Source organism: Panthera onca, chromosome C1 (assembly GCF_046562875.1).
Source record: "Panthera onca isolate mPanOnc1 chromosome C1, mPanOnc1 haplotype 2, whole genome shotgun sequence".
NCBI lineage: Eukaryota > Metazoa > Chordata > Mammalia > Carnivora > Felidae > Panthera > Panthera onca.
The window spans coordinates 163458311-163470961 of record NC_138346.1 but is presented as its reverse complement, the minus strand read 5'-3'; the positions used below and the strand labels follow the sequence as shown (position 1 = coordinate 163470961).

Here is a 12651-nt window from a genome sequence, read left to right as displayed (position 1 = left end):
TCGTGATGTGTGACAATCCTCTGTATACAAATGACTACACACAGAGGCAAACTGTCTCTAGGGAACAATTTTCTTGAAGACAAGAATCCTATCTCCTCTGATTCTGTACTAGGTGGCAGGAATATTTAGCACTTGTAAAGGGCCATGTCAGGTGACCATTTTACAGTCTCCCAAGTTTAAACAGTTTCTTCAGTCACAGTTGGAAGGCATACAGAATTTTATAGACTTAAAAAAACAAATCGACACAAAATCTAGATTTTCACGTGAGATTATCAAAATATATGGTTTTTTGATCTACTTACTTGAAACACAGCATACATAGCTTCATTAACTGGATTAAAAGGCACATTTTGAAAAGTCTAATATTGTGAAAAGTTTATTTGCATTAATTAACTCCTTGTTTTCACCATCATAAGAGATACATTTGCTTGCCCTCTGTGATCAGATAAAAGACATTTTGGTGGAGTAATACATAATACAGAAATGTAGGCTCGTATCCCACCCAGAATGGGAGATAGTAGGTTGCCCTTTTAAAACCTGGATCAACCCAGAGGGGCTGATCCCTGAAAGACTGGGGATTCTTAACAAAGACTGAAGAATTCTTAAACAAAGTCTTTCCTGATTGCTTCATTAAATTTGAACTTTTTAATTTTATTTTTATTTAAATTCATGTTAGTTAACATACAGTGTAGTATTGGTTTCAGAAGGAGAATTTAGTGATTTATCACATATATAACATCCAGTGTTCATCACAACAAGTGCTCTCCTTAATATGGGTGCCCATCACCCACTGAACTTTTAAATAAGCTTCTATGAGAGAGTAAAAAAAAAAAAAAAATTTGGAATGGATAATCTATTCTTTATGAAAGAAGAAGATAAGAGTTAAAAACAAAATCCAAGTGCAAAAGTTTTCAGTAGTCTTCCTACCTCCAGTGTACCCCAGCAAAATATTCACAGCTTTTAGGAGCTTGATAAATCCCAAGCTGCAATTTACCATGTTTCTTATCCACTAAGTTGTCTGTACGTATGAAAAAATCTGCAGTCTACTCCTGAAGCATACCATATTCCCACAAAGCGAGGGAGCCTAAAAGCAACAGTGCCCACTGCTGTTCAGTGTCTCACACCTCATATAATCACCGACAGGATAATTCAATCTCCAAGTCACTTGATCAACAAGCATTCCCAAAATAATAGGGATCAACTTCTATTCAATAAACCTAATCTGGGTTTACCGACTTTTTCCACAAAATCCAACAGACCCACACAAGGTAGTAATTGGTCTTTGAATTTTGAACTATGATTACTTCATTATAAAATGTATTTAATAAAATGTCAACATATGCAATGTAGTATGTTTCAGCATGGAAGATGCAGCTTTAAAGATGTTTATTATAAAATTTTCTTATGGTTGATGCTTTGGATTTTTAAATAAATCACCTCTTCAATAAAAGTCTCTAAATTCATTCAAATTAGTTAAAATCCTGGAAAAAGTTTAAACTATTTGGTCATTCTACAAAATTTGACAGATGCATTCTGACACATTTATCAGTACATATTTAAAAAACATTTCTTTAAGCTCTTTAATACAGCATAACATTTTATGACTGTAATACATTATTCTCCCTAATTTATTTTCATTCTTGGACCTTCAAACCATCTTGGAATAAATATGAAAAATTTTAAATGCAAAAATGAGTAACGCATGATTTCACTTCGGAGATTAATTAAAATCAATAAATATTTTCTTGTGACTTAAAAAAATAAACAGTAGGAATTGTCGATCCTGTGCACATTTCTGGAATTTAGCCTGTAACAAATATTGTTAGCATATAAAATGTTTTTACCTTACTTTGAGAGCATTAAATATGTAGGGACGTCCAAAATATGTGCGTTGTTTTTTTAAAACTGACACGAATGCATCCATGTTCCATTAAAAACAAAATAATCAGAATGATGTGCAGTTATTAGGAAGCAAGTTTAAAAATTTGTGGAGTATTTTTAAAGTGCTGAGATTTGGAAGAGGAGTATCTTTAAGCATGCTAACCACACCTTATCATGAACACAAAAAGGACTTTTAAACTCAAGTTTAGAAAAAAAAAATTGAGGTTCTATGAAAGGAAGATTAGTAACAAACATTTTCCATTGAAGAAAGAATTCAGGTAAAAACAAATAGCACCACGATGAATTGCACTAAGGTGCTAAAGGAGGTACCTTATTCCCTGCAGAGTGAACGCTCCTTCTGAAATGTATTGCAACATATAAATGCAATTGTTTAATGGTTACCATTTGGTTCATTCATCTACAGAAAACTGCATTCCTTCTAGTTCATTATATTGAACAAACATTCAAATTACTGAACTATACATAATGTTACATAGTTTACATTTTATGAAAACAAAGCTTGAAGGAGTATTTATAAATATCACCTTGAATATAAGATGACAAGTTTAAAAGGGCTTCATATCTCTTAAGACATTTAATTTATGTTAATGGTCCAGGAGTGTTTTAGATATAGATATATTTATATGCATATATATTTCAACAAGAAGTGTAAAAATCTTTAAAAACAAATCACAGCACTTAGAGCTGTTTTACATAAGAAGTACTCAGGGTCATTAAGGTGTCAAACTATTACACTTATAATATGTATATTTTTAAAAAGACTGAAAATGGCACATCAGGAAACTTGCTGAAATTCTTTTTAAAGGCCCATTTCATCATATCATTTTACTGATGTGTTGATTCAATGTAATTCCCTTTTCTCCGCTGAATATTTGTCCCTTCTATTTGGATTCACTTCTGGGGTCTCTGTATTCTCCTGCTTTCCTTGGTCAGATGACATCATTTTCCATGTCAGTTAAAGATCAGGAAAACGGCTTGGGTCTTCCTTATAGTCATCAGGTATAGTAAAGATGGAGCCATCAAATTCATCATATCGAAACTCCTGAAAAGTCACAGTGGCTGTGATAGTAGGAAACACGGGAATATCTAGAGAGAACAATCAATGATAACATTGTAAAATAAAGTGATCATCTATTTATACACTGTAAATACTATTAGAGATATCCATACTCCTTCAAATGTAAAAAAAGCATTATTCAAGGAACTGATAAATCCTAAAATATGTCTAATAGTGAGTGTGTCTAGTTTGGAGAAGGGTTTCTATTGGTGAAAAGAGAAACACACCAAGGCATCAAGAATCACACCAAAAACACAAGTTCCCATTGCTTCCCAGTCTTAAAACTGTAATGCCAGACTCCACCGGTCTTTTTATCTTTTACTTGGGGCAAAGAGACAGAAACATTTGCACTTTTTGCATTCTGGCATCTTTTCTTCTTCTTATAGCATAGATGCTATTCTTAATCTGAGCTGATTTATTATCATTCTAATACAAAAGAAATACATTAGTCCCTTTTGTTTTAAAATACTGACTACAATCCATCATTTAAATATATGTGATAAAAAATCCCACCAGAATTGGAATAATTGGGGTAAGAGTTCTGGACCTTTCACCAAAGCCCTGAGGTATGAACCATACAGTTAGTTGTCTAGAGGGGGAAAAAAATCCCAAGTAGAGGGAACAAGTCCAAAAGCCCTAAAAAAGAAAGTGTCTGGTGTATCCTGGGAACAGCTAAGAGACCAATGAAGGGAAGATAAGGAGGAGATGAGGTTAGAGGAGAAACAGGGACCTAGATCAAGTGGGTTTTAGGTCCAGAAAAAGTCTTTGGCTTTTACTCTCCATGAAATGGGAAACCAATGAAAGTTTGTCAGCAGAGTAGTAACGTGCTTTGGCTTATGTTTTAGCAGATGCAATGAGAATATAATGTAAGGTGACAAGAGTAAAAGGAGAGATGTGCTCCAGAAGCAGCAGCCAGACAGGCAGGAAGAAAATCAAGAGAGAATTCTATCAAGTCAGAGGAAATCTGAAGAAAAACTATCATTGATTCAGACAGGACTCTACAAAAATAGTACACTACAGATCCTGGAGAGATTAAGAAGGATAACGGAAAAGCATCCACTAGATATTTATATTTAACAATATAAATATCAATAATAAACATAGTAAGAGTGGAAGAGATAAAGAAAACCTGCAATGAGCTGCCGGGTTGTTTCTAGTTGGGGCTTTTACAATCAATTCAACCCGTAAGGAGTGATCCAGCTTTTCCACCTCTGCACAAACATTTGGTGTTGTCACATGTTTTATTTTAGCCATTCTGTTAGGTATGTAAAGTGATACTTAATTTTAATTTGCATTTCCCCAATGGCTAATAATACTGAACGTTGTTCATGCACTTGTTTTCCGTTCATATATCCTCTTGGGTGAAATGTCTGTGTCTTTTGCCCTTTTGTAATTGGCTTGTTACTGATGAGTCTTAAAAGTTCTTGTGGGGGCGCCTGGGTGGCTCAGTCGGTTGGGCGGCCGACTTCGGCTCAGGTCATGATCTCGTGGTCCATGAGTTCGAGCCCCGTGTCGGGCTCTGTGCTGACAGCTCAGAGCCTGGAGCCTGTTTCGGATTCTGTGTCTCCCTCTCTCTGACCCTCCCCCATTCATGCTCTGTCTCTCTCTGTCTCAAAAAAATAAATAAACAAAAAAAATTTTAGAAAAAAAAAAAAGTTCTTGTGTTTTCTTTCTTTTAACTGGGTATTTCACAGAGCAAACAGGCTTTACTTTTGATAAAGTCCAATTCATTGATTCTTCTTTCTATGGCTCATACTTGTGGTATGAAGTCTAAGAACTCTTTGTTTAAACCTATATCTGTAAGATGTTTTCTCTTTATTTCCCAGAAGTTTTACAGTTTTACATTTTACATTTTAATTCAATCTCTGGTCCATTTTCAGTTAATTTTTATATAACTACAGGACTCAGGTGGAGGTTTCCGTTTTTCCTTTGGATGTCGAATTGCTCCTGCATCATTTGTTGAGAAGGGTAGCTTTCCTCCATTGAACTGCTATTGCATCTTTATAAAAAATCAGTTGTGCATATTTATGAAGGTCTATCTCTGGATTCTTTGTTCTGTTAAGTTGATTTATATATTTATCCCTCAGCCAATACAACACAGTCTTGGTTACTATAGCTATATAATAAATATTGAAATTGAGTAGACTAATTACTCATACTTTATTCTTTTCAAAATTGCTTTGGCTATTGCTGTGCATTGAATTCTTTCCCCTCCAAAAATCTGTGTTCCAGTCCTAACTCCTACTATCTCAGAATGTGACCATTTTTGGAGACAAGGTCTACAATTTGCAGAAGTAATCAAGTTAAAAGTCATTAGAGTGGTCCCGAATCCAATATGGCAAGTGTCCTTACAACATGGGAAAGTGTGAAGACATACAGCAAGAACATTCGTGTGAAGATGAAGAAAAAGACTGAGGTGATTCTTCTCTTTGTATATGGCTTCTTCAGCCAGGTACTGATTATATATAACTAACTTATCATAGTCTCCTGGTGTCATCACTTTAGCAGTTCAAGTCAAGTAGAAAAACTTCTCCTCCCTTTATGTCCCTTCACCTTCTCCCATTTACAATATAACTATAAGTAGAAAGTAACCATGGAGATAAAAAGTAGACTTTCAAGTAGCCTGGCTTAGATTAAAGGCAAGTGCTGGGTACGACAGAGTTCAAGGGTTTGTTTTATATTTTACTTAGTTGGTTGAAATTTTTTTTCTTTTCTTTTCTCTTTTCTGTTATTAATTTATTTTTGAGAGAGAGAAATGGCACAAATGAGCAAGGGGCAGAGAGAGAGAAAGAATCCCAAGCATGGAGCCTGAAGCTGGGCTCAAAGTGCTCACCCGATGTGGGACTCGAACTCACAAACCGTGAGATCATGACCTGAGCTGAAGTCCGATGCCTAACCTATTATGCCACCCAGGCGCCCCAGTTGGTTGAATCTTAAAAGGAGATAGATCTGAACAAAGTCTAACAGCTGAGAGAGAAAAAGCAGTAAAGAAGAGAGTCTGAATATAAAAGAGAAATAGGGGGGATTGACAGAGCAAGCTTTTTAAAAGAGATGGGAGGAAAACAGATCCATAATACAAATGGAGAGATTATTCAAGCTAAAAAGAGAGGCACCACTTCCACTGAGACAGCAAAGATAAAGGAAAAGATGGGACTTGCCGCAAAAAAAAGGTCTGTATGGGGAGTGGTGAGTAATAAGGAGGTATTGTTTCAGATCATCTTTTTTTGAAGCAAGCTTCTTTTTATTATTATTATTATTATTTTAGAGACAAAGAGAGAGAATGCGAGTCGGGGAGAGGGGCAGAGGGAGAGAGAATCTTAAGTAGGCTCCATGCTCAGTGTGGAGCCTGATGTGGGGCTCGATCTCACAATCCTGGGATCATGACGTGAATCGAAATCAAGAGTTGGATGCTCAATGGACTGAGCCACCCAGGTGCCCCCATGATTGTCTTTTTTTGGAACAAAGGAAGCAAAAATCATCTGCTCAGACTGTGGGAGGAAATAGTGGAAGAAGAATGGAACTGGTGAAAAGAGGTTCAAATTTGGCCTTTGAGCAAAATGGAAGGAGAATAAAAAGAGATTTAAAGCTTTGGCTGATTTTGAAAACGTACAATTGTCTTAACAACAATTTCTAAATTTTTCATAATTTCCCCCCTCAATTGTATTTTTTAGACTGAACACAGAAACAGAAATGGTGGATCCAGACCCAGGACCAGAGTTTTATAGGATTAATGCAAAAGAGGGACAAAAAGACAAAAGAGAGAAAGGTAAACAAATTCCTGAAAACTTAAGTATACAAGCAAAAGATTGTCAATTCCTTGTTAAGAATGTGGTTCTAAACAGAGAAATGCCTGCAAAGAAGTATTGCAGACTCTTTTTTCCTTTTCACACAATCAGATTTTTCTTTTGCATACAAGTCTATATTGTATTGTGGGCATTTGGGGTTTGGGACTTAAATAGATGTGAATGCAGGGGTAGTTTGAAACTGTCATTTATTCAATCCCTGCCCACTACTTTAGTTTGTCACTGTGCCTCTTTAAATACAGCACCTACAAGGGAGTCCATTGCTTCAACTATTTTCTGGCTATAGAAAATTACAGTGGGATTTTAAGCAGAAATGCTCACATAATGATCCCTACCCACAGCTCAAACACACATCTCTTGATCACTTTAATTTTCAAATCATTTCTGCCTAAGGTCTTATCACTGGTTTCTTCAAGTAGATACTGGGTTCCCAGTGATTTTTCATCACAAAGGGAATCATAATGACATTTTGAAAACATACTTTAAAATCCATTTTAACCCTCAAAATGCTTACTTCCAGGTTGGGAAAGTTGAGAAGGTTATGTTTAATTTTTAGGAATTAAAGCATTATTTCTGAGAGAAAAGCATTTTGGCCTAATTATTGTGAAATGTGGTTTCAGTAATGTTGAATAAAAAAATAAAATATATCTGAGGGATTATATAAAGGTTATATTTATTATATATTATTTTTCTCTCCCACTGGAATGCAAACACTAAGAGAGACTTTGCTGTCTCTAACCCCTAGAAAAGCATCTGGCACATAGCAAGCACTGATTAAATATCTGCTGGCATATTAATGCCATCCAAACATAAAATGGGTGGTATGAAAGGTTCTCCTGAAGCTTAATGCTAAATATAAGTCTAAACTCCTAAAGAAACTTTTAATAGTGTCTTGTTCCCAGTTTTCTGATATACTTGAGTAGTTAAATATGCACAAATGGGAGTTTACTATTTTTAAAGATCATGCTTAAGATGAAATTAAGTTTAAACATTAACACTGAAAAATGAGGATTACTTTACCCATGAATACCGACTGCTGATCCCAGAAACATCCCCACTGTTCAGAAACTCAAGAGTCTGCTAAAACTTAGGGCTAAAATCCAGTCTCCCTATTTCCACGTTAAAAACATTATCACAGTGCATTGTAAGTTTACCCACACCCCACTGTACAAAATACTCGCATATCCCTTATATGTAAGTTAAATCCAGTAGAATTAGAAATGCATTGGGCACTTTATATAGTTGAAAACATGAATCTCAATCCGTATAATCACAGAAAAACTATAAAAACATAAGCAACTAGGAAATCATTTTCCTTCAAAAGCACATTTCTTATTAAATGTTAGTAAACAGTTCCATGTTTCTAATAGGCAATGAAATTACCTATTAGGAAATGTAAATTTTTCTCTTACCTAGTTTTACAGGAAAGCCTGGAGGAAGCTTCATCTGAACAAATTCTCTAAGCTTGTTAAAGTGCTTGAAGGGAGCTATTACTTCCAAAACATTCAATAATCTGAAAAATGGAAGGAGAAAAAAATGTTATCATTTTTCAAATTGATTTGTGTCCTTATGTTGTTTTATAACTATATGCATCAAACTCAGACAGTATTAACTTCTACATGTTAAGGATGAGGAAATGTCACCTCCTTCATGCTCATGACTCTTTATTATTCTTTTTACTGTCAAAGTTCACAACTTTTACATTTGAATGTGAAGCCACAACTTCCACACTTGTTTGACTTTAGATCTATACTTAAATGAACTCAAGGCTTACGCCCATGTTCTTTCTGAAGTCTACACTTTCCTGAGTTTTGTTCTTAGCCTCACTGTTTGAGTGGCTGTATTTCACTGTCAATTCTTTATGTGTGATGGGCTCTTATGTGCTTAGTATTCCTTGATTTCTTGCAGATTTCATAAATGAGTGTTCTGTTTTGCTAGAGGGCAATCTAGCTGGCATAAAATTTCAGCTTATGCTTCTTTCCCTCTGAATTACAATTTCATGATGTCTCCCAGGATTCAGTATTACACTAGTCATTAACCAGAACTTCTCCTTTCATCTTTTGGTTGGATGGATTTCATTTTTAAGTAGTAGTGTTTTCCTTTTTAAAAATTTGTTTAATGTTTATTTTTATTTTTGAGAGACAAACAGAGTGTGCGTGGGGGAGAGGCAGAGAGAGAGACACACAAAATCCAAACGAGGCTCCAGGCTCTGAGCTGTCAACACAGAGCCCAATGTGGGGCTTGAACTCACAAATGGTGAAATCATGACCTGAGCTGAAGTCGGATGCTTAACCAACTGACTGAGCCACCCAGGGGCCCCTAGTAATAGTGTTTTTCTTTCAAAGTGGACCCATGGCTGCTATATTTCCTGAATTCTTCTGTGTTTTCTTCAACTGCCTTGATATGTAAATGACATCTTAGCCAGATACACTACCTGATCACACTTTCTTTGTCTCCGAAATGCCAGAGATGTGAAAAAATGTAAAGCCAGGTTTTTAACCTCTTTTTTGGATTTGTCAACAACTGAAGTCCAATAGTCTAATTGGGATAATTATTGTTACAATCATTACTGATTTTTCTCGTAAGAACATAATATTATGTTACAAACTCAGGGTTTCCTTACAGAAAAAACGTCTTTTATCCTATTTTGAATATTATTTTGTTTACATTTTGGAGGCTCTCTATATAAGTGGATCACCAATAATCCTTATGTTGAACCCTCTTTATCCTCCACAAACGCTACTTCTCCAATTCCTTTAATCTCTTTTCATAAATTCATTATGAACTATCGAATTTTATTTTCCAGCCACATCTATTGTGTTCACTGTTGTTTCTAATGTATTTATTTTGCAACAGTGTTATTAGTGCTTAATTTATTTCCTTAGCTTTATAGTCTTTTTATTTCATTCTATTATCATCTCATCTTAGAATGATCCATTTCACTGATTTCACATTCCTTTTACTTTTTCTTTTTAATTTCTTTTATGTTTATTTATTTCTGAGACAGAGAGAGACAGAGCATGAGTGGGGGAGGGGCAGAGAGTGAGGGAGACATAGAATCAGAAGCAGGCTCCAGGCTCCGAGCTGTCAGCACAGAGCCCGATGTACGGCTCAAACTCACAAACTGTGAGATCATGACCTGAACCGAAGTCGGTCGCTCAACCAACTGAGCCACCCAGGTACCTTTTACGTTTTTCTATAGCATTTACAGGAATTTTCTTCTGTTCTTTGACCTATGTTATATTCTAGAATGAATTTTTTGTCTGGCTTTTATATGTTATGTTTCTTTTTTTCAGAAGGAATGGTTATAATGACCACATTTTATAAATACTAATGTACCTGGTTTTTTTCACATATTAACAGTGAAATTGGGATAACTCCTAAAATTGACAGCATATTACAATTAGCCACATTTTCTTCCTTATTAGAACATCAAATTGGTGTATCCAGTTTTATGGGTCAACTGGATCCAAGACAGGATGAATTATGCAGATTTGTATGCATGGCTAATGCCCTTGCCACATCTGGGAACTATCAATCTCCCTCTCTGATCTATAGATTGAGGGCTATACATTGCTCATTCTATTTTTCTATATTTGGGTTATTGAGGAGTATGAGGCATGTATATCCTTGGTAAAAAAATATGACTCTTTCTTCTATGAGAATTATTTTTTAATATACTAGGCCAGTTTAGAAGGGGAAGGAAGTAAGAAGGAAAAAATAGCCTGTGGCTTCAACTTACCCCTTACTTTAGAGAGGAGGCTAAAGCTATAGTTGTCAGTCAGCTCTATCGACCCACCTCTCCCATTCCACCCATCTCTCCAAACTGATTTTTTTTAAAATGAGCATCTGATAAGTACAGGTTTGAAAGGACATAGTCAAGATGCTCATTGCAGTATTGTTTACAATGGTGAAAAACTACAATCAAAATGTTTATCAGCAGGGGTACAATAAAATAAAGGATAGTACATCAATACTGCAAAATACCAAGGAAAGAAAAGACATAAAAATGTAATTATTGTGCAAATACTGAGATACACTCATTTTTATTTATTATTTATTTAATATAATTCATTGTCAAGTTAGCTAACATACAGTGTATACAGTGTGCTCCTGGCTTTGGGAGTAGATTCCCATGATTCATCACTTGCATACAATACCCAGTGTTCATCACAATAAGTGCCCTCCTTAATGCCCATCTCCCACTTTCCCCGTTCCCCCAACCCCCTACCCCCATGAACCCTCAGTTTGTTCTCTGTATTTAAGAGCCTCTTATGGTTTGCCTCCCTCTTCGTTTGTAACTTATTTTTCCTTCCCTTCCCCTATGGTCTTCTGTTAAGTTTCTCAAATTCCACATATGAGTGAAGACATATATCTTTTTCTGACTGCCTTATTTCACTTAGTATAATACGCTCTAGTTTCATCCACATTGTTGTAAATGGCAAGATTTCATTCTTTTTCACCACCGAGTAGTGATCCATTGTGTGTGTGTGTGTGTGTGTGTGTGTGTGTGTGTGTGTATAGATATGTATGTGTACATATACCACATCTTCTTTACCCATTCATCAGTTTATGGACATTTGGCTCTTTCAAATTATTTGGCTATTGTCGATAGCACTGCTATAAACATTAGGGTGCCCCTATGAATCAGCACTCCTGTATCCTCTGGATAAATTCTAGTAGTGCTATTGCTGGGTCATAGGGTAATTCTATTTTTAATTTTTTGAGGCATCTCCACGTTGTTTTCCAGAGTGGCCGCACCAGTTTGCATTCCTACCAACAGTGCAAGAGGGTTCCCGTTTCTCCACATCCTCGCCATCATCTGTTGTTTCCCGAGTCGTTAATTTTAGCCACTCTGACTGGTGTGAGATGGATCTCAATGTGGTTTTGATTGTATTTCCCTGATGATGCAGGATGTTGAGCATCTTTTCATGTGTCTGTTAGCCATCTGGGTATCTTCTTTGGAAAAGTGTCTATTCATGTCTTCTGTCCATTTCTTCACTGGATTATTTGTTTTTCAGGTGTTGAGACTGGTAGGTTCTGATACTAACCCTTTATCTGATATGTCATTTACAAATACCTTCTCCCATTCTGTTGGTTGCCTTTCAGTTGTGTTGATTCTTTCCTTTGCTGTGCAGAAGCTTTTTAACCTGATGAGGTCCCAATAGTTCATTTTTGCTTTTATTTCCCTTGCCTTTGGAGACATGTCAAGCAAGAAACTGCTACAGCTGAGGTCAGAGGCTGTTAGTCCGTTTTCTCCTCTAGGGTGTTGATGATTTCCTGTCTCACATTTAGGTCTTTCATCCATTTTGAGTTTACTTTTGTATATGATATAAGAAAGTGGTCCAGTTTCAATCTTCTGTGTGTTGCTGTCCAATTCTTCCAGCATCATTTGCTAAAGAGACCATCTTTTTTTCCATTGGACACTCCTTCCTGCTTTGTCAAAGATTAGTTGGCCATACATTTGTGGGTCCAATTCTGGGTTCTCTATTCTATTCCATTGGTCTGTGTGTCCGTTTTTGTGCCAATACCATACTGTCTTGATGATTACAGCTTTGTAGTAAGGAATGAATTGAAGCCCCAGGCTATTTTTTTTTTTTCCTTCTTAGTTCCTTCCCCCTTCTAAACTTGCCTACTATACACTCATTTTTATTTTTTTTTCAACTTTTTTTTTTTTTTTTTTTTTTTTTTTTTGGGACAGAGAGAGACAGAGCATGAACGGGGGAGGGGCAGAGAGAGAGGGAGACACAGAATCGGAAACAGGCTCCAGGCTCCGAGCCATCAGCCCAGAGCCTGATGCGGGGCTTGAACTCACGGACCGCGAGATCATGACCTGGCTGAAGTCGGACGCTTAACCGACTGCACCACCCAGGCGCCCCTGTACACTCA

General features: G+C 36.2%; 1 protein-coding gene across 1 annotated transcript in view; it reads right to left on the bottom strand.

Annotated features, from left to right (window-relative positions):
* Positions 1 to 348: 348 nt before the first annotated feature.
* Positions 349 to 12651, bottom strand: part of ANKRD13C (ankyrin repeat domain 13C) — a 95367-nt gene continuing 83064 nt past the window's right edge. Inside the window, exons 12-13 of the mRNA XM_060625491.3 lie at positions 8175 to 8275; positions 349 to 2988 (exon numbers count right to left, since the gene is read on the bottom strand). Coding sequence (XP_060481474.1) covers positions 2858 to 2988; positions 8175 to 8275 — 232 coding nt within the window. The 3' untranslated portion in view covers positions 349 to 2857. The remainder of the gene's footprint in view (positions 2989 to 8174; positions 8276 to 12651) is intronic.